Raw genomic sequence first — 24,887 nt, 5'->3', positions numbered from 1 at the left:
AAAAAAAAAATTGTCAATCATTGTGTGGTGTCGTTGGTGACATAGTCGAAGTTTTAATTTATCGTGTCATTAGGGATTTAATCCCCGTTTTACTTTACTTTATCCTGCCACGTGAGGTTATAAGCAGTGCAAGGCAGGGGCGCAAGTTAGTTAGCTCAAACTATAACTAGTGTCTAAGTCTGGTTTGAGTTTTAAACGTTTGGTGTTGGAAAAACACCAACTGTCAGTTGTGTTGGTTGTGGTTGTTGTGTTGGTTGTGGTTGTTGTGTTGGTTGTGTTTAACAGTCCATTCTCCCACTGAGCACAGCTTTTGGCCCTTCACAGCACTGAGTTGCCCACAAGGCTGAGTTTTTGGCCTGGCTCTGGACCCAACCTCTCAGGGGTGGCCAACGCCCTGCTGCAACCAGCATTCAGCAGTGCGCAGCATGGGTTTGGCCGTAGGCTGTGGCCGCTAGGTATGCCCTGCGGCCAACCTCCCCTGTTGCCGGCGGTAGGGAATAGGCTGTAACTTCAGGCTTGTCCATGCACCCAACCAAAATTCCCCCTCTCTCTACCCCTCATTACCCCCTCCTCCCCCCACGATTTATATAATTTCGTGGTACTCCCTCAGTTCCGCAGTCAGCGTCACTTCCTGGGTACCGCTGGGCAGTGAAGCTTCATCCTGTGAAACTTGCATGGTCCTGCGATACAACTCCCGACGAAGTACTTTGGTATCTCACGGAAGAGCCATGCTGCGCCCACAGGAGTATTGCAGTACCCATAGTATTCATTCTCCTCTGCGTTGGCGCACAAATTGTTGCCGAACGCCAACATAGGCAGGATTGTTTTTGTGCGGGAAGGGACATCTTCCTGCAAAAAAAAAATCCCAAGAGGGGCTTTCTAGGTGTGCTGCAGAATGCAGCACGTATTGAGGAAAAACAAGGAGAAATAAACATAAGAAGGCGTACGGTTTTGGCGCTGCCCCAGGTTTTACAAATCTGGGGCAGCGTCAAAATCAATGGGTGTTGCGTGGGAACACCCATTGCAATGCCTATGGAACGCCTAAGGCAATGCAGCTACTTGCGCTGCTTTGTCTTACAACATATCTATGAGGCCATGCAAAGCCACACAGGGTGACTTTGTTGTGCCTCCTAGATATGATTGAGGTGCTTGTGCCGCCAAAGCTGCAAAGAAAGTGATGCTCCGGCAATGCAAGCCTCTAATAAATCGGCCACAAAACATTGTTAGTTTTTTAGGTCTCTAATCATCCGGTAGCTACATATAAAGTAATGAGTAGCTTGAATAAAAAATAAATGTACTCAATGGGAAACTCACTGTAGTACGTTATCAAACCTCCATTTAATCCCCTGCAGAGGTGTGTGTAACCAGATAGGCACAGAATTAAATTTGGCTGGCGCAGTGGAGAATAGTGACCTGTGGTTTTTTTTTTTTTTTGTGCTATGAGGCCACAGCCTGTGACAAAGCACAGTGAGTGTGCAAGTTGTTATTTTATACTTGCATTACACACATTATAATGTAGACTGCTACTAACTGTGCAAATAGTTTTAGGATAAAATAGAGCTTCCAAAATGTAGATTTCAGTAATATTAGAACAGAAGTCATTAGTTATTTAATTTTTTTTTTTTGCATACCTGTCCCTTCAACACCTCCCAGGTTTATATATACAAATCCTCTGCACACATTTAAAAGTAAATACATAAAGTTTCATAAAATATCACAATGATGGTTCTACCTAATACTGCCGGATGGGGCAGTTCTTTTAAAAGAAACTCCCTTACACTTGGAAGCACATTACGATATTCGGACACACGACTAAATAGTCTACCAGAAATTATAGGAACCCCTTCTGGGTTGGAATGATCACCAGAACCAAGAGACTACTTGAAACTGACCTCAGCCCTGAAGAAGTTGCGGGGTAATCCCCTGTAACAGCGATGAAACACGTGTTGGCTAAGAGGGCTTAAGATCTTGAATTAAAGACATCTGAAAATACAAAGACCAGCATCATTGTGATATTTTATGAAACTTTATGTATTTACTTTTAAACGTGTGCTGAGGATTTGTGTGTGTTTGTGTGTGTATATATATATATATATATATATATATATATATGTGTAGAGTGGTCTACTGGACACACGTGGGTATTTTGTGGTTTTTCCCTACATTATGCACCGTGCCAGATTACCTGCCATTACTGATTTGTACTTGTGATAGAACTTGGAGCGCCATTTTGCCTATTGCTGACCACCAACTGTATACCTCCCCAGGGGTACTAAGCACTGTGTAAATACAGTTGCGGTTAAAAGCATACACTTAACAGCCCAGTTGTTAACTCTTTCCACCACCATGCAAATAAAACCATCCTTGCCATCACAATGCCTGGAGTGATTCAAGCAATTAAAGCCGGAACCACTCCCAAGCACCCTTTACGTTTGCAGATTAACTCCTAGCGCACGTTTGCATGTCATGCAGGCACCCTGGTGTGAAGACTTACTTGAAGGATTGTTTTACCAGGCCTCTTCCTTTTACAGCACATGAGACTCAATTTGACTTAAGCTAAAGCATTTTAAAGATCGGAATGAAGGGTCCAGGCTGTTGTCTTTGTCCAAAAGGAAAATACACGAACCCCCTCCCAAGACTCCACGGCGCCCCTGGTTGTCGTGCTCCACAGATTGAAGAGTGCTGTTGTAGAATAACATGCAAATGAAACTAACCAAAAAAAATGATCCAGATTAATTAATATTGAGGAAATTGACGGTAGTCCTGGATATTTTATTTATTTTGTATAACCTGTTTCCAGTTACCAAAAACACAGCACAAGTGTATTTTATGTATACCATGAAAAATACGGTGTTTATAGTTAAATTGACAGATAATTGTATTTCGTTGCCATTATGTGACCTGACTTAAATAAAATTGTTTTCATTGCAGAATAATGCAACTCTTGTGAGTCCCAGTGAAGTGAAACATAATGGAAGCAGATGTGGAAATGCTACCCATTCCCCGCTACTCTTTGTATATTTTGGCCGTGGCCACACATGGAGCTTAAATTTTACACAAAGTAACTCCAGTTACGAGGGAAGCGTGATTACCTTCACTTACAACACTACTGATGCTGAGCTGTTTCCTGATGGCAAGCCAAACGGTAATGCATTCAGTTAGTTCGAATGTTTGAAAGTTTCTCTTGAATTTTAAATGTTTCTGGGGGGATTGCTTTATCCATTCACGCATCATACTTATTTGAATATACTCTGAACAGACTTCATTGACTTAGAAATTTATTTATAATGAATCTGTCAGGCTGTATTGCTGCTCCGCCCTTGTTTTATAGCAAATACTACGGAGTTGTAGCTTTGTGAAGGATAGCAGATAAATAGATAACGCTTAGCTACTGTGTATATACATTTTGTGTTGTGCATTCTAGTTATAAAATATCATTTGGTTGCATACCTCTGTAATTATCAGTGATCGCACAGCATGGTTCCACATAGAACTTGGCCTCAGGCTGGTGAGTGTACATCTGCTCTAGAGGTACTTCGGTCTTGTTCTACCCTGGTGTCCAGGATTTTATGATCCATAGTTAACTCCATATGTTTAAATAAATATTTATGTCTGCTTGAGCAAATATCAGCCACTGGTAATCACTCAGGCCGCATCCTAATCCATTGGTATTTTGCACACCGTTGTATACTTTAGTGTGCCACCCTAAGTGGTACAGGTATGCCCAGATGTAGGTTACATGCACACTTACTGTAACCAAGCTTTTCCTGGCTGATGAGCCCTTACCAGGGTGAAACCAGTCCTGGATTGCTTGTGTTACTGTTCATGGCAGTTTGCGCTGAAGTGTTTGAATTGGAATAGGGTCAAGACTGACCCATTCCCCAGCCTCCCAGGCCGAAAACACCACTTTGCTGCCTTGGCGGACTCCTGTGGGAAGCCTGCCCACCATATGAAGCTGCTTGCAGTCTGGAGGCAAGGGATTGTGCTATGGCCTGCCAAGGCTTTGGACTTGCTTGGTAGTGTGTAGGCTTTCTCCATGTCACTGTGGTCCAAGATAAACCCATAAGCTAGTCCGGGCCAACAGACTTTAGAAATATGCCTTTAAGCACATGCCACAAGAAGAGCTAGGGTAATCTCGAGGCCTACAAGAACATTCAGACTCCTTAAAGACTCTAAAAAAATGAGGTCTGCTGCCTCTCTGACAACCCGGAGAACGTTGACTAATTATTTTTTTTTTCCCCTCCTCATTCTGCCATCTCTTGGTAGAAACTGTATCTCAGTTGCCACAACACCAAAGAACAGAGCCCCTCTATCCAAGAGAGGAAAAAAAGCTGTTTCCACTTCCATCCCTCCACCAGTGTGTCCGTAGCAAAAACGAGGGGGAACCAGGACTGACAGCAAATTATTGGCTTTATCATCAGACCTCCTGGAACATATACTCCATTCTACCAATAAAGCCCAAACCTTCTCCCGGCTTCTGGGATCACAAGCCATGTCAAAGTGGCTTGTACTGATTATATTTTTAATACAGTCAGACTGGGTGGGCTTGTGGATTTCCAAAGCCTGCAAATCTCTTGTCTCGCCAGGAGGATCACATAAAAAATAAATCTGAAGACAACCAAGTTTATTTGTGTTGCATCATCTTGATAAAGCCCAGAAAGTATAAGAATTGGGCTTACCTTAACTTGCTGACCAGTTGCTTCTCCCAGGAACTTGCATATCCTAATCCAATAACTGGAAGTCTTTGGGCATGTCATAAACATATGAATATCATCCGCCGATGGGTGCTCACATCTTGGACAAACATACAGGTTTCCAGTCATTCTCGACAACTTAGCTGGAGACCAGTAAACCCTGTATGTAGTAAAAAGATGGTTACGCTTAAGCGCAGCTGGTTTCACAACTGCTCGTAAAATAGCGAAAGAGTCCACCCAAACCTTTCACATTTTCACTCCTTGAATCTTCAGCCCAAAGCTTTGGGATATCCAAATCCAGGTGATCATCAGCCTCTGCCAGAGCCTTATTCCACAGAGATACTTCCTTTTTTAAAGGGCCTATTCTCATCGCCTGACCTAGTCTGGCATCTTCATCCTCGTCCACCCAGTTCTGTCTTGCCCACCATGAGGAAACTTGGTAATACTTAAGTCTTGTTAAATGACCCCCGGTACAGTTGCTCAAAAACTCCCTGCTAACCAAAGATGAGGCCTCTTTGAGGTTACCCCCCCCCCCCTGTGGAGTAATCCTGCAGATTTTAAAGGCAGACTAAGCTGGTCTCTCAAACGCTCAGAGGTTCCGGGAGAATCCTAAATCGGGGCCCAGGAAGAATAAGGAACTCCTAGTTTTTATCCAGAACACCCATGGCCCCCTGCAAAATCTTCAGCCTCACCTTATCTATCAACATACAAAAATTCTTAAAGTGAAATGCCGAATAATGTAATTTAAATCCAGGAGGGCCCCATGAACAAATTAATTTGATCAGCCTCTCATCTGTAATGCCTACCTCACCCCCACCATTACTGAACTGCCTATTGCCCTAAAGAAGGCTTTAAACTCCTCCTAGATGACTTGAATTTAAGCTGTGCCCATGATAGCCTGATCACTTATACTTAATAATACCCCCTCATCCAACAGAATAGTCCTACGGTCCATCTTTTCAGACCAGCTTTAGAGTGATACCTGAGGGAAAGTAAAACTGACTGGTCTGAAAGAATAGCGGACAGAGGTTTAACATCCTCTACCCCTCCTAATAGATCTTGGTCTATCAGGAAATAGTGGATGCGAGAGTGGTGGCCATATTTTTTGCTGTACGAAGTAAAATCTCTTACCGCCCAACCTAAATCGCCAAATGTCAACCAAATTAAACTTATATAATGGTCTTCAAAATTACAAGAGTTCTCAGGGGGGCTAACCTATTTGACTTTAGAGGTTCTATCCAGAATCTTATTTTGCACTATATTGAAGTCTCCTCCAATTATTACAGGTGTAGTAGCCTGTAAAAGGCGCAATTCCAATTTCACTAACTCTTCTGAGGAATCCTCATTTGGGCCATAGTAATTGGCACTTATGGCATCCCCCTGCACCCTTAAGATGGCAACCAGCCTTCTCCAGTATTTGGGGTGTCTTTCATAGATTCACATGCTTGAATATATATAACCACATAAGAGTATATACATACCCAAATAAACTTATATATATATATATATAGTTCAAATAACATATCAAGTTAAAATACCATAGGATAGCATTGAGACATAAAGCATTGAGAAAAAGAATCCCTTTACTGACATATCACTGTCATTTTATAGTCCAAACTCCAGCCAATCAGGCGCTAGCACCCTCTAGAACCTTCTCCTCAGAGGCTCAGACCCTCAGATTTTCTACCGCACGTCGTGTGAAGGGAGTCTCCCTGAGCTCTTCTCAGTTCTTCATCTGGTTTGAGGTTTTTTTTGTCTCCATGTCTGCAAGTAAAATCTCTTTTCCGTCCTTGTTCATCTTGCGGAAAGTCAAGACTTTTCTTTGAGGATCCCCATGAGAAATGTATTTATTGTCTGTATCCTGATCATAAGGTGGCTAACTGTGATCTGCAGAACTTTCTCTCACAAAACTTTGAAAGATAGAGAAGGTCGCCTTTTAATATGGCTTCAAAAACTAAAGGATACAGACAACCCACTTTCTGAGGTGGAAAGTGTAGCCTCTGTCAAAACAGGAGTCTCCTCAAAGCGTGGAAGTGTCCAGGACTTGCCATCTCCTTTTCTGAAAAAGAAGAGACTTCACCTTGAGGAAGTGTCTACAGGCAAAGTCTCTGTTACCACGTCTGCGCCCCCGATACGTAGCTCTCAGGCGTCTTTGACTCCGTCAGTACATGTTTCCAGTCAGAAACTTTCAAAACCGTCGACGGGCCCGTCGACGGCCCTTCCGTCGACGAGATCGGCTACTTCATCAGCCTCGTCGACGACTGTGACGACGGTATCGAGCAGATATCCTTCGTCGACGACACTGACTTCGTCGACGTCTTCTCCGTCGACGGTAGTATGTGCGTCTTTTATAACTATCTCATCGACGATACCACTCACTTCTTCGTCGACGACTGGGAAGCTGGCGCTTCCGTCGACGTCTACAACTCCGTCGACGATGGATAAAAAGAAGAAGAGAATCTTCATCGTCGACGGCAGCCTCCCCGTCGACGGCAGCCTCCCCGTCGACGGCAGCCTCCCCGTCGACGGCAGCTCCGTCGACGATTACTTCGTCGACGGTGGGGTCAAATTTTGCGACAATGCCATTGGTGCCAATGTCAACGCCAGCACCGGGGTCTGTGGACAGCTCCTTAATGCTACGTCGTAAGGCCATGCTAGACCCAGTTATGTTACCACCTGGACCACGGCCACCTCGTCAACTATTTCCCTCAGGGGATGAGGACGATTCGGATGAGGGCAATCGGTCTCTTTTTCGGGATGCTCATAGTCCTTCTGAGCTCCATATAAAGTGCCAAGAGTCTGAGGAGGATGAATACTATGAACAGGAAGAAGAGCAAAATTCCTCTGCTCCGGTTCCTATGGTGCAGCTTCCTGTGCGGCTTATTTCCAACCTCCAATATATGTTGGAAGATTATAATCGTCGCTTTCCAGCATCCTCTCAAAATTCTCCACGTGAAGCGCCATCTGAGGTTCCACCTCATCCTATATTGCCAACGATACCCACGCCCTCCACACCTGCACTGCCTTCCAATGCAGAGGATGATAATATGGACAATCTGGATACGGAAGAGGGTGAGCTCCCAGCGGACGACTCTATGGCGGACTGGGATGATTACCAAATCAATTCGCCCGCATCACCGCCAAGGTCACCAGTCAACTCGCCACCTGTCGCCATAACAGGGTTCCATCAGCTGATGGAGAGAGCAGCGCAACGCTTTCACCTTCCCATGGTGGTTAGGGAAGAGGACTGTTTCTTGTACGACTTCAAGTCCCAGCCTCAGAAACAAGTACGAGCTGTGCCAATCATAGACTTCATATGGAATCAAGGCATAAAGTTAATGAAGACACCTAATTCTATTCCGGCGGTGCTCCCACGCCTGGAGAAAAAATATAAAGCTCCGGATTCTTCCCCAGCCTGCTTGGTGTCTCAACCTAAGCCGGACTCAGTGATCACACAAGCGGCACAGCGCCGCTCCAAGAATCCATCATCTCCAATGTCGGCGCCTCCGGACCGCGACGGCCGTCGCCTGGATGCCATAGGCAAGAAGTTTTCAACCATGGCGTCAACAACGGTCCGGGCTGCGAATTCTTTGGCAATCCTCGGCCGTTATGATAGACAGATGTGGTCGGATATGGCTGCATTGGTCAAGCTTATACCGGAGGATTCTAGAGCGGAAGCTCAGAAGATCCTGCAAGAGGGTGAGAGGGCGTCATCCGAGATCATTGACTGCTCTGTTGACATCGCATCCACCGGTTTCCGCCAATTGGCGGGAGCAGCCGTCCTAAGAAGACAGGGCTGGCTTCGATCAACCTCTTTTCGGCAAGAGGTCCAGGCTAAGATTTTGGACATGCCATATGACGGGGAGTCATTATTCGGCCAGCATGTGGAAGATGCCTTGCAAACCATCAAAAAGGACACGGATACGGCTCGTTCCCTCGGCACTCTACAGTTTAGGAAGCAGCCCTTTCGAGGTGCGCGCGGCCGCGGCACCTCCTCCTCATCATCATCCTTTCGTGGATCCTCGTCCCAATACCGCTCGTACAACCAAGGGCAACAACGGTACTTTTCACAACCGCAGCAGTCCTACAGACAGCAAACTAGCAAGTCATATAGAGGAAAGTCGAATTACAGAGGGAATTCAACCAAGAAGCAGTGACTGTGTACGGAAAAAACTTCCTTTTCCCAGTTATCCTCTAGTTCTTGTTGGAGGAAAAATCTCCCAGTTCTTTTCAACCTGGTCCTCAATCACTTCGGACCGCTGAGTTCTGGATATTATTTCAAGGGGCCACGCCCTAGAGTTTGTGAAGGTTCCTCCACGCACACCTCCATCCGGGCCACCACCCGCCCATCTCAGAACTTTTCAAACCGATCCAAATAATGTTAAACAAGGGTGCCATCGAAGTGGTTCCAAAATATCAAAGAGGGTTGGGATTCTATTCCCGTTTTTTCCTCATACTAAAGAAATCAGGGGAATGGCGTCCCATCCTCTATCTCAGATTGCTCAACAAATTTCTCAAGACTCAGTCCTTTCGGATGCTCACATTGAAGGACATCCTCCAATACTTTTCTCAGGAGGATTACATGACAACGATCGATCTGCAGGACACATATTTCCATGTGCCCATTCTACCACGCCACAGGAAATACCTACGGTTTCGAGTGGGCCACAAGGATTACCAATTCAAAGTCCTACCCTTCGGACTCTGCTCAGCCCCGCGGGTCTTTACAAAATTCCTGGCCCCGGTGGTGGCTCACTTACGACAAGAGGGTATTCAGATATACCCCTACCTGGACGATTGCCTCATCAAAGCTCAATCCTCCCACCAGGCGGCCCTCGATACCCAGCGCTGTCTCGATCTGTTCCAGTCCCTGGGGTTGTCGATCAATGTACAAAAATCTCAACTCACGCCGACTACGTGCAAGACCTTTCTCGGTGCTTGTATCAATACGAGCACAGCCATGGCTTTCGCTTCAGCAGAGCGTCAAGAACGGATTCAACAGCTTGCAAGCTCCATCGCAGCAAAGCAGTCAGTTTCAGTCCGCATATTGAAATCCTTTCTGGGAATGGCGTCCTCATGCATCGCTTTGATCCCTCTCTGCAGACTAGAGTCGCATCATCCAGGACGAGTTAGACAAGCAGTGGCGCCAGGTTTCCGGTTCCTTCAACGATCAGATCGTGGTGTCACCCCGCATGGCTCAAGCGCTGCATTGGTGGACCCGTCCTGCCAACATCGCAGCAGGAACATCTTTTCTGTCGACAACCCCAGAACTCGTCCTTACCACGGACGCATCCATGGAGGGTTGGGGCGCACATTTTCAAGATCTATCCGTCAAGGGCCAATGGTCAGCGGCTCAGCGTTGCTGGCACATCAACAGACTGGAACTGATGGCCATTTTCTTGGCGTTGAAATCCTTCCGCCTGCAGTTCCAAGGGAAGTCAGTCCTCATTCAGACAGACAACACCACGTGCATGCACTACCTGAACAAACAGGGCGGGACAAGATCTCCACTGCTCTCCCGTCTGGCGCAGAGGATTTGGAGTTGGGCCATACTCCATCAGATGACATTACAAGCAATTCATCTGCCCGGCATTTCCAATACTCTGGCGGATGCACTCAGTCGGTCAGCATCATCAACCCACGAGTGGAGTTACATCAACCGACTCTGGAATTTGTCTTCAACCTTTGGGGTCACCCGACAATCGACCTCTTCGCAACCCCGCAGAATGCAAAATGCCAGTCTTACGCAAGCTGGTTTCCCCACCAAGGGTCGTGCGGAAATGCCCTTTCGATCAATTGGTACGGGATATTTGCGTACGCTTTTCCGCCGATTCCTTTGATTCCGCGAGTGCTGCAGAAGATGAGACAACAACCGTGCCATGTACTTCTAATAGCTCCACGGTGGCCTCGGCAAGCATGGTTTTTTTGAGTTGCTTCTCCTATCCCAACGCGAGCCCATCCTTCACCTGAAGCCGGATCTGCTGACAATGAACGATGGTCGGATATGCCATCCGAATCTCAGCTTGTCGGCTTGGAACCTGAGCACCTTGAATTTGCTCATTTGAACATTCCTCCAGCCTGCAGGGAGGTGTTAGCTAAGGCAAGAGCTCCATCCACAGTGAAAACGTATAAGCTCAAATGGAAGCGATTTTGTCTTTGGTGTGCTTCCGCCCACATTCATCCTGTGCACGCTCCCCCAGAACACATTCTGCCGTTCTTCCTACAACTAGCGCAGTCTGGATTATCGCACTCTACCTTAAAGGTCTTTCTAGCGGCAATATCTCGCTTCCGACAAGACGGCTCGTCCTCTCTCTATTCATCCAGAGTCATACAGCAATTTTTCAAGGGTCTCTTCCGAATGATCCCGCCCATTCGGCGTCCTCCACCCACGTGGCGCCTGAACATCGTGCTGGCTCAGCTCATGAAGGCGCCCTTCGAACCTATCCACTCAGCGGATGTCAAATTTTTAACTTGGAAAGTGGCCCTCCTCCTTGCTCTGACCTCTTCCCGCAGAGTCCGTGACATTCACGCCTTTACAATAAAGCCTCCGTTCCTTCAATTCAGATCGGACTGTGTCATCCTCCGCACTAATCCGGTTTTTATACCTAAAGTGCCATCCGATTTCCATCTTAACGAACCGGTGCTTTTAAAGACTTTTTTCCCGCATCCACAAACCCCGGCGGAGCAAAGCTTACACTCTCTGGACTTGAAGAGATGTCTTAAATTCTACATTAGCAGAACTCAATCCTTTCGCAAATCTGACCAGTTGTTTGTGGCCTACGGGCGTGCTTGCAAAGGACAATCTGTCACCAAACCTACGATTGCCCGTTGGGTTTCATCAGCAATCTCTTTTTGCCATCAAAAGGCTGGTAAGCCTCTGTCTTCGGGAGTGAGAGCCCATTCAACGAGGGCTATATCATCTTCCACTGCCCTGTTCGCTGGTGTGCCCATCCATCAGATATGCCGGGCGGCTACGTGGTCCAGCAGGCACACGTTTACGAAGCACTACTGTCTGGAATCCATTAATGAGGCAGACACTGCTGTGGGACAGGCAATTCTACGGAATCTGTTTAAATAAGGTGAGCCTCTGCTACTTCCCTCCTCCTGGGATATTCTTAATTGCGTTATAAATACATTGTCATTGTATTTCAGGCAATATCAATACGGCTTGGTCAGCCAAATACTGTTTACTGCTTACTATTCTATTCAAGCATGTGAATCTATGAAAGACACCCCAAATACTGGAGAAGAACAAATGTTACTTACCTGTAAACTGTGGTTCTCCAGTATTGGTGTCTTTCATAGATTCACATGCGACCCACCCTCCTCCCCCTCAGAGGCTCTCTTCTCCTCTTTTGGCTCTATGGTCACTCTCGTGCTCGAAAATCTGAGGGTCTGAGCCTCTGAGGAGAAGGTTCTAGAGGGTGCTAGCGCCTGATTGGCTGGAGTTTGGACTATAAAATGACAGTGATATGTCAGTAAAGTGATTCTTTTTCTCAATGCTTTCTTATGTCTCAATGCTATCCTATGGTATTTTAACTTGATATGTTATTTGAACTATATATAAGTTTATTTGGGTATGTATATACTCTTATGTGGTTATGTGTGTGTGTGTGTGTATATATATATATATATATATATATATATATATGATACCTATTGCTTTTTATATATACCGTGGGACTCCCACTTCGACGGGGAATATTCAAGCATGTGAATCTATGAAAGACACCAATACTGGAGAACCACAGTTTACAGGTAAGTAACATTTGTTCATCTCCCGGAGGAGTCCGATTCATACCTTCAACAAAATACCTGAATTATTTCTAATAATGATAGCCACCCTTCTTGAGTTGCCTCTCTGGTCGGAACACACTATTTCCTGAACCCAGCCCAATTTATTAAAAGACCCACACTCCTCTCGTTCAAATGTCTCCTGAAGTAGAAATATGTTCGCTACACTATTCTTAAGGAATTCTGAGACCCGGGCCAACTTCCGTTTAGACTGCAGACCATTAACATTCCATGATCTAAAATGAACCAGATTTAATCTACCCGTCCTCATTTTCCACCCCCCCAGTCTCCATACATCCCCATCATAGTCAACTGACACCCCAGGGGAGATTAACAAACCTACCAAGTCTAAAACCCTATAGACCTATGACAGAACTTGGCCATATATTTCTTCTTCCCCTATGCTCCCACCACCCAGTGCACCCCTTCCAACCCCCCCCCTCGGGGAACCCCCTTCCCTATACTAGGTGAATTGATAGCCTTTCGCAACCTCCCAAGCTTGGAGAGGGAATCCTTACAGATTGGTTAATGATATTTAAAAATAAAGCGTGACTAAAAAAACAATTATATCATGGTTTGTGCGTAAGTTCTGCTCAATGCGGCTGAAACTAAAGAGGAAGAAAATTCTCAAGTTCTTGAGTAGTCTACTATGCACATCCATCCATCTGTGCCAGAAAGGCATCCACCTCCTCTGGCTCCCTAATATTATGCATTTTGTTCCGCCACGTTCTCCGCAACATCGCAGGAAACGTCATCTACACCTTGGCGCCTTTGCTTCGTAAATCATTCATTTTGGAACCCAGCTCCCATTGTCTCTGCGATGTTCTCTTCCCAACATCGGATCTTATTTGGTAGCTGAGATCTCCATATTTCAAGGAATGCTCCTTCAAGGCATGCCCCAGTGCTAACTCCTTAACAGAATAAAAGATAATGTATCAATTTTTCTAGAAGCTTTCCTTGTGGAATTTAACCTAAAAGGATCTCTGTGCACTCTTTGAATTTCTCGATCCAAGTCCAGATCCGCCCTATCCTGCAGTAGGTCTTCTCCCAGATGTTTACAGACAAATCCTTTAATGTCCTTCTGTTCGGTGTTTTCAGGAATATTGAGAAGCCTCACATTGTTACGCATGGCATGTATTTCAAGCCTCTCCAGGTCTTCCCGCGATACCTTATTTTGAGTTTTAAGGCTTGAGATATTGCTGGTATTCTCAGCCATGACAGTAGACAGGGTCTTTACCTCATCTTCCAGAACTGAGGTGCGTTGATCTATATCGTCTAGTTTCTTTCCTCAAGAATCTCACATTTTTCCTGGATGCCCTTTTGATTGCCTTTGGAGATCTCAAACTTCCCCAAGATATCCTGTTTCAGGGTAGAAAATAGGTTCTCCAGATTGATTCCTGGAAGAGAAATTGCTGGAGGGCAGTACACCGCCCTAACCCTAAGAGATTGGGGGGGGGGGGGGGACCGCCCTTCCTTTGTCCCACACCTCTTAATTTTCGCCGCCCCTCTAGATGTGGTATTTTGTTTTTTCTTTTTACAAGGAATACTACCTGTGGTTCTCTAGTTAAAGCGTCCTTTACCCCTCTCGGACACCGTATGCAAATGGTATCTGTTCTTGCCCATGGGATTTTTTATTCTTTATCAGGGAGAGAATTACCAGCTTTATCCCTGCTGGACAACTACACCAACACTCCTCTCACAGTCAGCCCCCACCTCCTCATCCACTGCACTTGTAGGGAGAAAAGGTACCTGAGGGGGGAGGTCGTTTTCTATCCACCCCAGTTTTACCACAATCTCCTTCATGTTCTTCTGCTGCTGTTATCTTCTCGCTAGCCATGATAGAACTCCGGCCGACACAGCGTACTTCTAGACTGCCACAGAATGTACTGTTGCATTTTCCTTCAGACGAAGGACTGGTTCTGACTCTGACACTGCAGAAGTGGAAACCAACCAAAGCCGTCTCAGCTCGAGACTTCCTCAAAGCTGCCGCCCAACACCAATTCCCTTTCCAAGCACCGATAACGGTGGGCTCTGTAGCTGCACCTATTCAAAAACCTGAAGTGGGCTCAATTAGGTATACTTTAAATCTGCTCATACCAACTGCTTTTCACTTCGAGCCTCCAGTGTCCGATTCCCTCATCAGCTCCCGCGACCAGCGTCTGCCAGCTGCCATGTTCCCCGTCACGTGATTCCCTTTGGGAAAGGAATGGGCATTTGTGGCGTTACTCTTTATTGATTTTATTCTCTAAAGCCTACGAAGTTATTTTCAAATCTGTTACCCAAGTCATGTATACCTTTACAATTATATAATATTTAATTGAGCTCAATTATATTGAGCTCAATTATTTGAAGTTATGTGATGACTAGGGGCCAACAAATGACTCCTTTAGCCAAAATAGTCCTGATGGTCTCTCGTACTAAGGACGTTGGAGACTAAAATGTCTGCTTCCACTTCTGTTCTATAAGCTATTTATTTTTTTAGATCTAAATCTGTGAATCCTTGGTTATTCACAAAGGACTGATTTCTCAAGAGGACTGGTCATACATTTATTCCTAGTCTGTATTTTTTTTCTCAATTGACTCCTTTCAGACATAGTTTTGCATGCTATGTACACCATGTTCAGTTTTCACTCATTCTATTGTAATTCTTTGACACATTCAATTGCTATGTATGATTGAATCTAGAAGTTACCTTTTCCGACATAGCAAACACCGAGATAATGGACGGAGTGCTGAAACTTTTCAGACGCTCACCCCTAGTCTCAGATCTTGTTTGAATCCATCATCGTTCTTTAGCTCACTTCGCCACCCCAGTTCAGTTGATGAGGGGGGTTATCCCGAAACCGGTTCCAGGATGCTTGTTTCCAGTATAGGTAAGACCTGGTTTGGCAGTTCGGGCTGGACTGTGCCAATGAGGCGCAGGGTCAAGACTTATTTGCACTTGGGTGGGTCCAAACTGAGGTGGCGAAGTGAGCTAAAGAACGATGATGGATTTAACCCAGATCTTTGACTGGTTGGTGAGTATCTGTAAAGTTTCAGTGCTCCGTCCATCGTCTCGTTTACCTTTTTGGGGACATTAAATATACTCAATTAGTCAACATTCTTCATAAATGATCCTCTTGTTGGGCATTTACTTGACTGTCCGATAACGAAGCTCACAAAGTTATTTGGTTGCACTTTTCATTTTAATTCCCTACACTTGAATGTCCTATACAATGGACACTAACAGGGTTTAGATACCTCTGTATCCAAATCGCCACCAAGGTAAAGGATTTCAAGCGGTATAACCGGAGGACAATCCTCAACGAATATCAAATCGATGACCATTTGAAGAAAGCTCCCATTTTGGGTCTTGTGTCTTCCTGCATTGTACATAGAGATTGCTCTCCCCAAGTTTGTATGTGCTAGGAAACTCACCATGTGAGGTAGACAATAACTTCCATGCCAAGGGTCGATGCAGAAACTAGAACACTCCTGTTTGGGGAGGGGGGGCGGTGGCGCTTAGTATTGCACTTAGGACACTTGCAAGGAAGAGTGGAGGGGGGGGTGGAATAGTCCTACCTGACTTAATGTTGCATTACTGGGGATCTCAGCTGATCACTGTAAATAACTGTCCCCATCAACGACCGCTCATGTTGCGTGGTGAATGCTCAGTGCTGTCACCAGGGGTTACTTGAATGCACTGTATGGCAGTCACGCTACGTCAAAATTAAGACTCCAACTACAATGTTTAATATTTGTCAGAGCCACTAAAGTGACAGGGTAGTGGGGCACTATAAACACCCATATGAGATCCCACCTGGAAACTGGGAGGATTTTGCAGGTGGGTTTTGAAACCTATTTCAAATGTGTGACCTGTGGAGCCCAGAGGGCTGTTCTCCAAACTGCAGCACCAGGATTATTCGAGTACTTTAAATACCTGTAATTGAGTGATGAACTGGACATGTACAAACATAATCCACATGTTGCAGACACTTTGCTCACAAATTTTCCTCCACTTCCACCTTCTCTGGTATTTTAGTTTATCGACCACCTGGTACCCTTAGCAACTTCGTCACTAATATGACGGACATAGTTGCCAACCTAGTGCTCACCTCGGCAAATTTCACCCTGCTGGGCGACCTGAATCTGCATCTAGACGATCCGCTTGATTCGGCAGCCAACAGTTTTCGATCGAACCTCCAGGCAATTGACCTGCTCCAGAAAGGTTTTCAATCGACGCACACCAAGGGGCATCTCCTAGATAGCATCTATAGTAATCTAGATAGTCTAACTGTCGAGGTACCCATACCACTGCCCTGGACCGATCACTTCTTAGTACCCTTTACATGATCCACATGCGCACCCCCCCCCCCCCCACACTCTACACAGGGGAAAAAATGGGTCTCGCTCCCGCTCCCCAAGTGGAAACTGGCTCTCACCGAACACCCACCCCCGAAGGTGACTAACCCCAACACAGCCACTGTCAATTTTGACAACTGGATTTCTAGTACCCTTGACCAAGTCCTTCCGAAGGAATCCCTGCACTCGCTAAAGAGATCCAAAGTCGCCCCCTGGTACTCCCCCCGCCCTTAGAACTATGAAACAATCCTGCCGCAAACTAGAGAGAGCCTGGAGACAAGAACACTCACAACCGAAGAAAGCGGAGTACAGAGCCGCAATAAAGCTCTACAAAAATGAAATAAAATCTGTACAAGCCCAATTCTATGAATCCAAAATTAACCTAGCTGTAAATTCCCCTAAAGAAATTTTTAAAATAGCCAAATCGCTAATTTCCTTCCCCCCCCCCCCCCCCCCTGAGCGTCTGTCAACTGACGGCGCGCAAACCCGTTGTAACAACCTAGCCACCTTCTTCTCCCAGAAGATCCAGGCCATTTATTCCTCATTCACCACTGGTAGTGGTGACACGGAGTCTACCACCACAACAGATTCTGACCTCCCTGTCCCCTGCTCGCTGGACAAATTCCCTCTCCTAGATTCCATCACATTAGACAGAATGATCCTTAAAGTCACCTCAGGATCTCCCAATGACCCAGCACCTCCGCAGACTCTTACTAAGGCCATTGATGCCATTCGCCCGGTCATCCTGGATGTCCTTAATGCCTCCATCGCCTCGAACTCCGTCCCAGCTCCATGGAAGTGTGCGATGGTTAAAGCCCACTTTAGACCAGAACAACTCGGCCAACTTTCGCCCTATTTCCCTACTTCCCTGGATGAGCAAACTGCTTGAGAGGCACATCAATAACATCCTAGTAGATTAGATTCTAAGTAATCTGCTATGTGCCTCCCAGACGGGGTTCCGCCCTCAGCACGGAACCGAAACTGTCCTCTTAGCAGTGACGGAAGAAACTAGAGCTGTACTGGACCGGGGAGGAAAAGCAGCCATCATACTACTTGACCTCAGTGCCGCGTTCGACACGGTTAACCGTGCCACACTATTACATCGTCTGAAAGGCATGGGCGTGTCCGGCGCGGCCCTGGAATGGCTGACCTCCTTCCTGGATGAGCGATTCTTCCAGGTGTTTGAGGGCGAGGTAGTCTCCCCCAAGCAACCACTTAGCTGTGGGGTTCCCCAGGGCTCCTCCCTAAGCCCCACACTTTTTAATGCCTACATGCGACCTCTAGCAGAGATAGTCCAGCCCTTCGGTGTGCGTATTGTCACCTATGCGGACGACACCCAACTGGTGGTCTCCCTGGACCACACTGAGGGGTCGTCCAACACCTTGGGCCCCTGTCTAGAGGCTGTCGCTAAGTGGATGCAATCCTCCTGTCTCAAACTCAATGGGGAGAAGACGGAGATTATGCTACTGGGCAACTGTCCACCGACCACTCTGGCCTCCATCTGGCCCACCGGTCTCGGCGCTCTTCTCCCCCCCCCCCCCCCCCCCCCCCCCCCCCCCCCAACCTCAGATAAAGAGCCTTGGAATTTGGCTCGATAAAGCGCTAGACTTTTCAGTCCAGGCCACCAAAACGGCCTCTAAGTGTGTCGGGCTAATGAAAATGCTCCGCAAAGTGCTCCCTCTGCTTCCTTTCCAGGCGAGGAGAATCATGGTTCAGGCCCTGATACACTCCCGCCTGGATTATGGAAATGCTTTATACCTAGGAGCCCCGGTAGCAGTGACCAACAGGCTCCAAGTCACGCAAAACTGTGCCGCCTGATTACTGTTCAACATCCCCCGTTGGCAGTCAGCCAAGAAAGCCCTAAAAGAACTACACTGGCTCCCAGTGACTGCTAGAGCACAGTTTAAGGCCATGTGCATTGTGCACAAATCCTTCCACCAAACAGGCCCTTCCATCCTGTTCCCCTTAGTCGTGCCCTACGCCCCGTCCAGAGTCCTCCGCTCCGGTTCACTGCATCTAGCAACCACAACTAAAATCAACAAAGCCCGATGGGGCGGCCGTTCTTTCTCCCACACCGCCGCGAGGCTTTGGATTTTCCTTCCCCTAGCTCTTAGAGAGAATAATAACCGGATGGCATTCACAAAAGCTTTGAAAACTCATCTGTTTGCAAAAGCGTGTTAATCCACCCTGTAGCCCGCCACAGTAATCAGTCAAAGCGCTGCGAGGCCTCCGTGTAGTTACGCGCTATACAAATATAATTTTTCATTTCAAGTATTCTATGCCCCCTACCCCTCCTATTTGAGTGTAGGGTACTCATGGTAAACTTTCAATATTGCATATTCAAGAACGATAATTTAAATCTGACATTAAAGGACCGCAACCAGCAGGTAGTTAGTCTACAAGGCATGGGGTTGTCCGCAGAAGCACAGCAATGTTTGAGATGAGTTGAAAGACACTGGATGCTACGTAGGGTCAGCTCGGTGACAGAACTCTGCTTGCTCCCACTCAAGGGAGAGTTGGTTAGAAGAAATCTCTGACCCCAGCCCCCTCTTTGTATAGTTCCCTGGCCACAATGCCATACCTCAACACTGATATTAAATACTGTTAGAACTGGGGGGGGGGGGGTCTCTAGTTGGCTGAGGTAGGTACCTTAGTCCAAATAGGGACCCTTGCTTCTAGTCTGGGAAAGGAGGGACACTCTTAACCCCTGCTCACCCTCCAGTAGCTTGGCATGAGCAGCCAGGCTTACCTCCAAGGCAATATGTAAAGTATTTGCAACCACACTCCCAGTAACAGTGACAACACCATAAATGGCCACCACACTGATTTTATAAAAACAGCGGTATCTTTATCAAATACGATGAGACCAAACAATGGAAATCCAACGTATGTATTCGTAATATTTCTCTTTGCCAGTTATTAGGCCAACAATCACTTGTTGGTTCTTGCGGTATTGATGAGCAGTTCATGGTGATCTAATGCAATGCTATGCAGTTCGTAATGTAGAAATAAGACAGTCCTTAATGCAAGTGCTAATGCGGCTCGTAGTGCAATAGTAATGCAGGTCGTTGTGCAAGGAATAATGCTATAAGCCAATCTGCACGGTCAGCTCTGGCACCACTAGGGCCCAACAGAGACAACGGGTCGTAACCTTAAAGGGGAGGTCCCGGTACTGTTGGGCAGGTATGGGCAACTCTGGGACTCTGCGCTTCTAACGCGGTGCAGGGGAGACGGATCGGAGCACTCCTGTACCCCTCCTGCATGCCTGCCCAGACCCCACATACTTGCGGCTCCAGACCGGAGTCCAAGCCTTACCTGGGGGTGTCTGTCTTTGTCTGTCTTCTATCACAATCCCTTTCACCTTGTAGCTTCAAGAAATCCTATAGCACGTTACGGCTCGGGCTGGCGATTCTTACACACAGCCTTCGTTACGATGATGGCTCTGGCCACAAACTGCAATGCAGCAGCATGGACGATGTTTCGCACTGCGGGTGCAATGCAGTCACGGGGCACCTCGTAAACAGCATCACAGACCACACGGTAGTCTCAGGCGTGCAAAAGCACATGCACCAAGGGTCGCTGAGACACGGTTGGAAACTTTGATGTTCCTGAGTTTCCACAGCAGGTGACCAGCTCTCCTCTGGCACTTGGAGACGAGTTACTGCAGGACATTCAAAGTCCTTTCAAACCGGGGGACACAGCAAAGTCCCTTGTCCTCTGCTTAGTCAAATCAGCAAACTGCAGGCCAGCCCCAGAACACACAACAATGGCTGTCCTTCTCTTCAGCTGTTCTTCTTTGTCAGAGGTTCCTCTTGATCATGAAGTAGTTTCAATCCTTTTTCAGTCTTGAGTTCAGTCTTCAGCTCTCACATTTATACCCCTAAATGCCTTTGAAGTCTTTGTGTTCAGGGGGCTCTGAGCCCGGTCCAAACCAGTTCTGGTTGTCTCCCTGCCGGTGCACATCCTCTTCCTTTAATGAGGGTCTGGACCTCAGATGCTCCGCAGGAGGTGGAGCCATCCTTTTGTGGCAGCAGCTCAGTCCTCTTCACATCCAGGGGGGCTACTCCTCCCACCACACCAAATGCAGGCCAGCCTGTTGCTGTCTCACCTACTCCTCCCTGGTGTCGGGGACACCTCCCCAAACCCTGTCACATCCAAACCCAGACAGTCAATCCACAACCAGGCAGAGGCACAGGCGTACTCGGAGCCAGGTCTTCAATTTCTTGTGGAATTCAAGGAGATGAACCTGTAATGTGGTGTGGAAGGCCGTTTAGGAGTGATTGTATGAGAAGAAATGACCACCTGATATGCTTTGTGAATGAGTGGGATGTATGCTAGATGGTCTGGCTAAGCAGAGGTGTCTAGTTGATTGAAAATGCACAGGGCTGTTCAGGTAGTCCAGGCTTATGGTATTTAGTGCTTTGCATTTGTGGGTGAGAAGCTTGAATTGTGTACACTTGTGCATTAGCAGCCAGTGTGATTCTCGTAGAGGTCATGTGAGACTGGTGAGGGAGGTTGAGGACCAATCTGGCTGCTTTGTCCTGGATAATCTCAAGTTTTGTCAGTTTATACCCGCATAAAGTTTTCCTGCATTTCTTTCTGCTGGTCATGAGTGCTTGGGTGGTTTTCCTGGTGTCCTTTGGTAGGTGCTTGAATTGCGCTTTCAGCATCCTCTGGATGTGGAAGCATGCCAGGGTGATTGTGTTGACCCAGGTGAACATGTTGAGCTTGCTGTCTATAATGATCCAGAGGTTTATTGCTTGTATGCCGGGTGTGGGAGTGAGTTTGAGATCTATAGTCCACCTATGCTTTTTTTTTTTTCTTCTTTTCAAAAGATCACCATTTTGGTCTTTTCTGTTTTCAGCCTGAGGCAACTTTGGTCATGCACGAGTTCGAAGTTGTTCTTGGGTGTTCTGTCTGCGAGGGACTATATCAGTTGTTGTCGGATGTGTGTGTGTGTGTGTGTGTGTGTGTGTGTGTGTGTGTGTTTATGTCCACCAGCTGTGTCATGTCCACCAGTTGTCATGTCCACCAGCTGTGTCATGTCCATGTTGAAGAGGGTTGTGCAGCCCCTAGTTCAATTTCTTCAGCTTGAGCACAGTGGTTGGTGTTTTCCATAGGTTCGCTCTTCCACCAACTGTCTTTTACGACTAACTGCTGCAATTTGGGAACCCGTGACTTCTGTTTTGGGGGCCTGGCATGTCCAAGTGCAGAAGAAAAGGAGATAGGAGAGCTGAAGAAAGGGACACCTGGGGGGCAGAAGATGAGGATGCAGAAGGGGACAAAGGGAAGGAAAGGGACACAGAAGGGGACTTGCACAAGAAGCAGATAAAAGGGACACATTGAGGACCAAGGAAAGGGACACGGAAGGGGCAGACACAAAATTGGCCAGAAGGGAGTAGAAGAAAAGACGCTGAGGGCGGCAGGCGAAGTGGGACGCAGAGGACGACCTGAAGACAAAAGAAAGGAAACAAATGAATGTGAGATACCCAGCAAGGGTCAACCGAACGAGTGTACTGGGTCACAAATATATAGGTCAACATCGATGAAGCGGCCAGCCTGATTAATTTTCATTTTTCTATAAAACATTTCCCATTACCCTGAACAAATATTTTTGCTCAATGTAATTAGTGGGGAAAGTTGAGACTTGACCTTCGCTTTAATGAGAAATGACACTCATCGCAGTCACTGTGGGGAAAATCAATACAAAACACGAGCAATAGTTTTCTCGTGACATGGGGTTAATGGCTCTTGTTTACAAAGTGACACTGCACTGAATGCGAAAAAGTAAGGGGAAGGTGGGGCAAGATAAAATGAGACCAGCTTCCAGAATAAGCAAGCGAAGTACGAGGGTGCACACGAAGGGCACGTCGAGAGCACAAACTCACAGGGACCACTGGGTGTATGGCAAGAGGCGGATTGGGGATTCGGATACAGAGGGGGAAACAGGTGGCCACTAGAGTGTAAAAGTAATCATGAGATTTACGGTTATGGACAGCGTTGGGACACACAGCACACTGAATCCAACACTGCCTCGTCCCCGTGGCTGTCTGTTGCAATTCTCTTTTGCTCCTATGAGCTCTGGATTTTAGTCAGTGTGCTCCTCTCCCATTCAGGTTTCCTCCTCTCCTTGAGTCTTACCTCCGGGAATCCCATGGAGTTTTTCAACAGCAGGCCAGTGGTTTTAGAAACTAGCAGTCACGTTGAAGGCGCCTCGAGGCTGCCGGATCTTGGCGCTGCTCGTCATGGGTGACTGAGAACAGCCGCAAGTGCGAGGCAGCCGGCCAAGCCGTACCCGGAAGTGCACCTGTTTATGTTTACACAAGATGGTGGGAGCAAGAACAGAGCCTGCGGCGGTGCTGGACTTTGTACCCGGCCAGCATTGAAACACGTTTGTTCCTTAATGGCAGAGTTGTGCGTCGCAGCAGCTGCGTCAGAGGAGGCCTTTCATGTGTTTGATTTGTGGCCACTCGTGCAAGTAAACGAGCACGGAATCGAAACCAGTGGTGTGCGCGCACCACAGAGGAGCTGGGATCGAAACCAGTGGTGCGGCAGCGAGGCGAATGTGCGCTGCTGCGGGTAACAGACCACAATGGGAAGTGGGCGGAGCAATGGCGGGAAATTCGCCTGCCTTTGCCCAATTGCGTGCAGTTTATTTTTTTTAAACTCGCGCTAAAGCCAATTGCAGCCGACGAAGCGCGCACACACACGTGTGGTCAGCTTTCAGAACCCCCTACATGAGGTCTCGTGCTGCGCACTGCAACACTAGGCGCGAGAAACCAAAAATGGTACCTCATTTGTGTGGGTATGCCTTGTGCCTGCTACAGGAAGCAGCCTGAAACGCAACCTGGACACATCACATTTTTCCACTGAAAATGCAGTGTCTGTAGTAGTGAGTTTTGGGCCCTAGATGAGCCTGCACTTATAGAAAACTAGCAAACCTGTACCTTTTATATACAACAGGTGGACTTCAGGGTGGGTGGCTTGCGTGGCTCTCATTAGGTAGGAGAGTGGGTCAATTTGAGTCCCTTGAGAGGACTTCTATTGACCCTGGCCTGGCCCCCACAAGTACTGCAGCATTTTTATTGGAGCAAGTGAAGGAAAGGGTCGATTGGAATTTTATGGATCCCTGCGCTTTCCAAAACATTGTCAGAGTGCAAGGAAAATGCTTGCTTTTAGGCATAGTTTGCAGGACATTGGGGAAAAAGAATAATGTGGGATGTACACGAAACACACCACTCTGAACTCCCCCGGGTGTCCAGTTTTAGAAATGCCTGGGTTCGGTAGACTTCCCAGGGGGCTGTCCACTTATGCCCAAAAAGTGCTGCCATTCATTATAGCAAGTGGGACGATGATGATTTTTAGCCCTACCCTCCTGGCCCATATGTAACAACAGCTCCCAAAGACTCAAATGTCCTCCCTTGCCATTGGATGTTTTAGTCAACAGGGGAGCAGCAAGATTGAGGCTTTAGGTGTGAAGTTGGGGGCTTGATGTCAGGATGGAACAGTCCCACCCCATTAATTTATTATATATGTATGTGTCAAATCTTTATTCGGCTAAATAGCCATAAAAGAGTTAAGTAAGACATTATTTCACACGCACAAATCTTTTTTTAGCCAACATAATCAATACCCAGGAATTGATTTTCCAATGATGTTGCGGAGCCGAACTGCAACGGAAATGTACATATAAACCATAAGACAAGTGAATTCATCATTTAAAAGAAGTAGGTGACATAATGCAGGTTGACACTATCTAATGTCTAAAAATCTTAATAGAGGTTTTAAAAAAGGGCATCTTGGTTTAAAATAGTTTACAAAAGAACAAAGTGCAGGGTGCTCTGTGCAGAAGTTGAGTTGCATGGACACAAATCTAATTTAGCATCACTTGGAATACGAAACCAAAAGGTGAACAATTCCCATCCTGAACCTAATCAAGTAAAACTGCTTAGCTTGAATTAAATAGAAGGAAAGATAGGGTTGGTGTATGTATCCCTCCCTGACATACAGTATTTCTGCCCACAGGGGTAAATTGGGGGCAAATCCCTCGTCTGTCCC

At 46.8% G+C, this 24,887-nt stretch overlaps 1 protein-coding gene across 2 annotated transcripts in view; it reads left to right on the top strand.

Annotated features, from left to right (window-relative positions):
* The window catches only part of LAMP2 (lysosome associated membrane protein 2), a 320,221-nt gene that overhangs the window by 37,628 nt on the left and 257,706 nt on the right, over positions 1-24,887 (top strand). For both annotated transcript variants that reach the window (XM_085608102.1, XM_085608103.1), the window contains exon 3: positions 2,932-3,145. In XM_085608102.1, the coding sequence (XP_085464228.1) occupies positions 2,932-3,145 (214 nt within the window). The remainder of the gene's footprint in view (positions 1-2,931; positions 3,146-24,887) is intronic.

The sequence above is a fragment of the Triturus cristatus genome, chromosome 5_2, assembly GCF_964204655.1.
Source record: "Triturus cristatus chromosome 5_2, aTriCri1.1, whole genome shotgun sequence".
Lineage (NCBI taxonomy): Eukaryota > Metazoa > Chordata > Amphibia > Caudata > Salamandridae > Triturus > Triturus cristatus.
The sequence above is the reverse complement of the archived record's forward strand: the minus strand, read 5'-3'. Positions and strand labels throughout refer to the sequence as shown.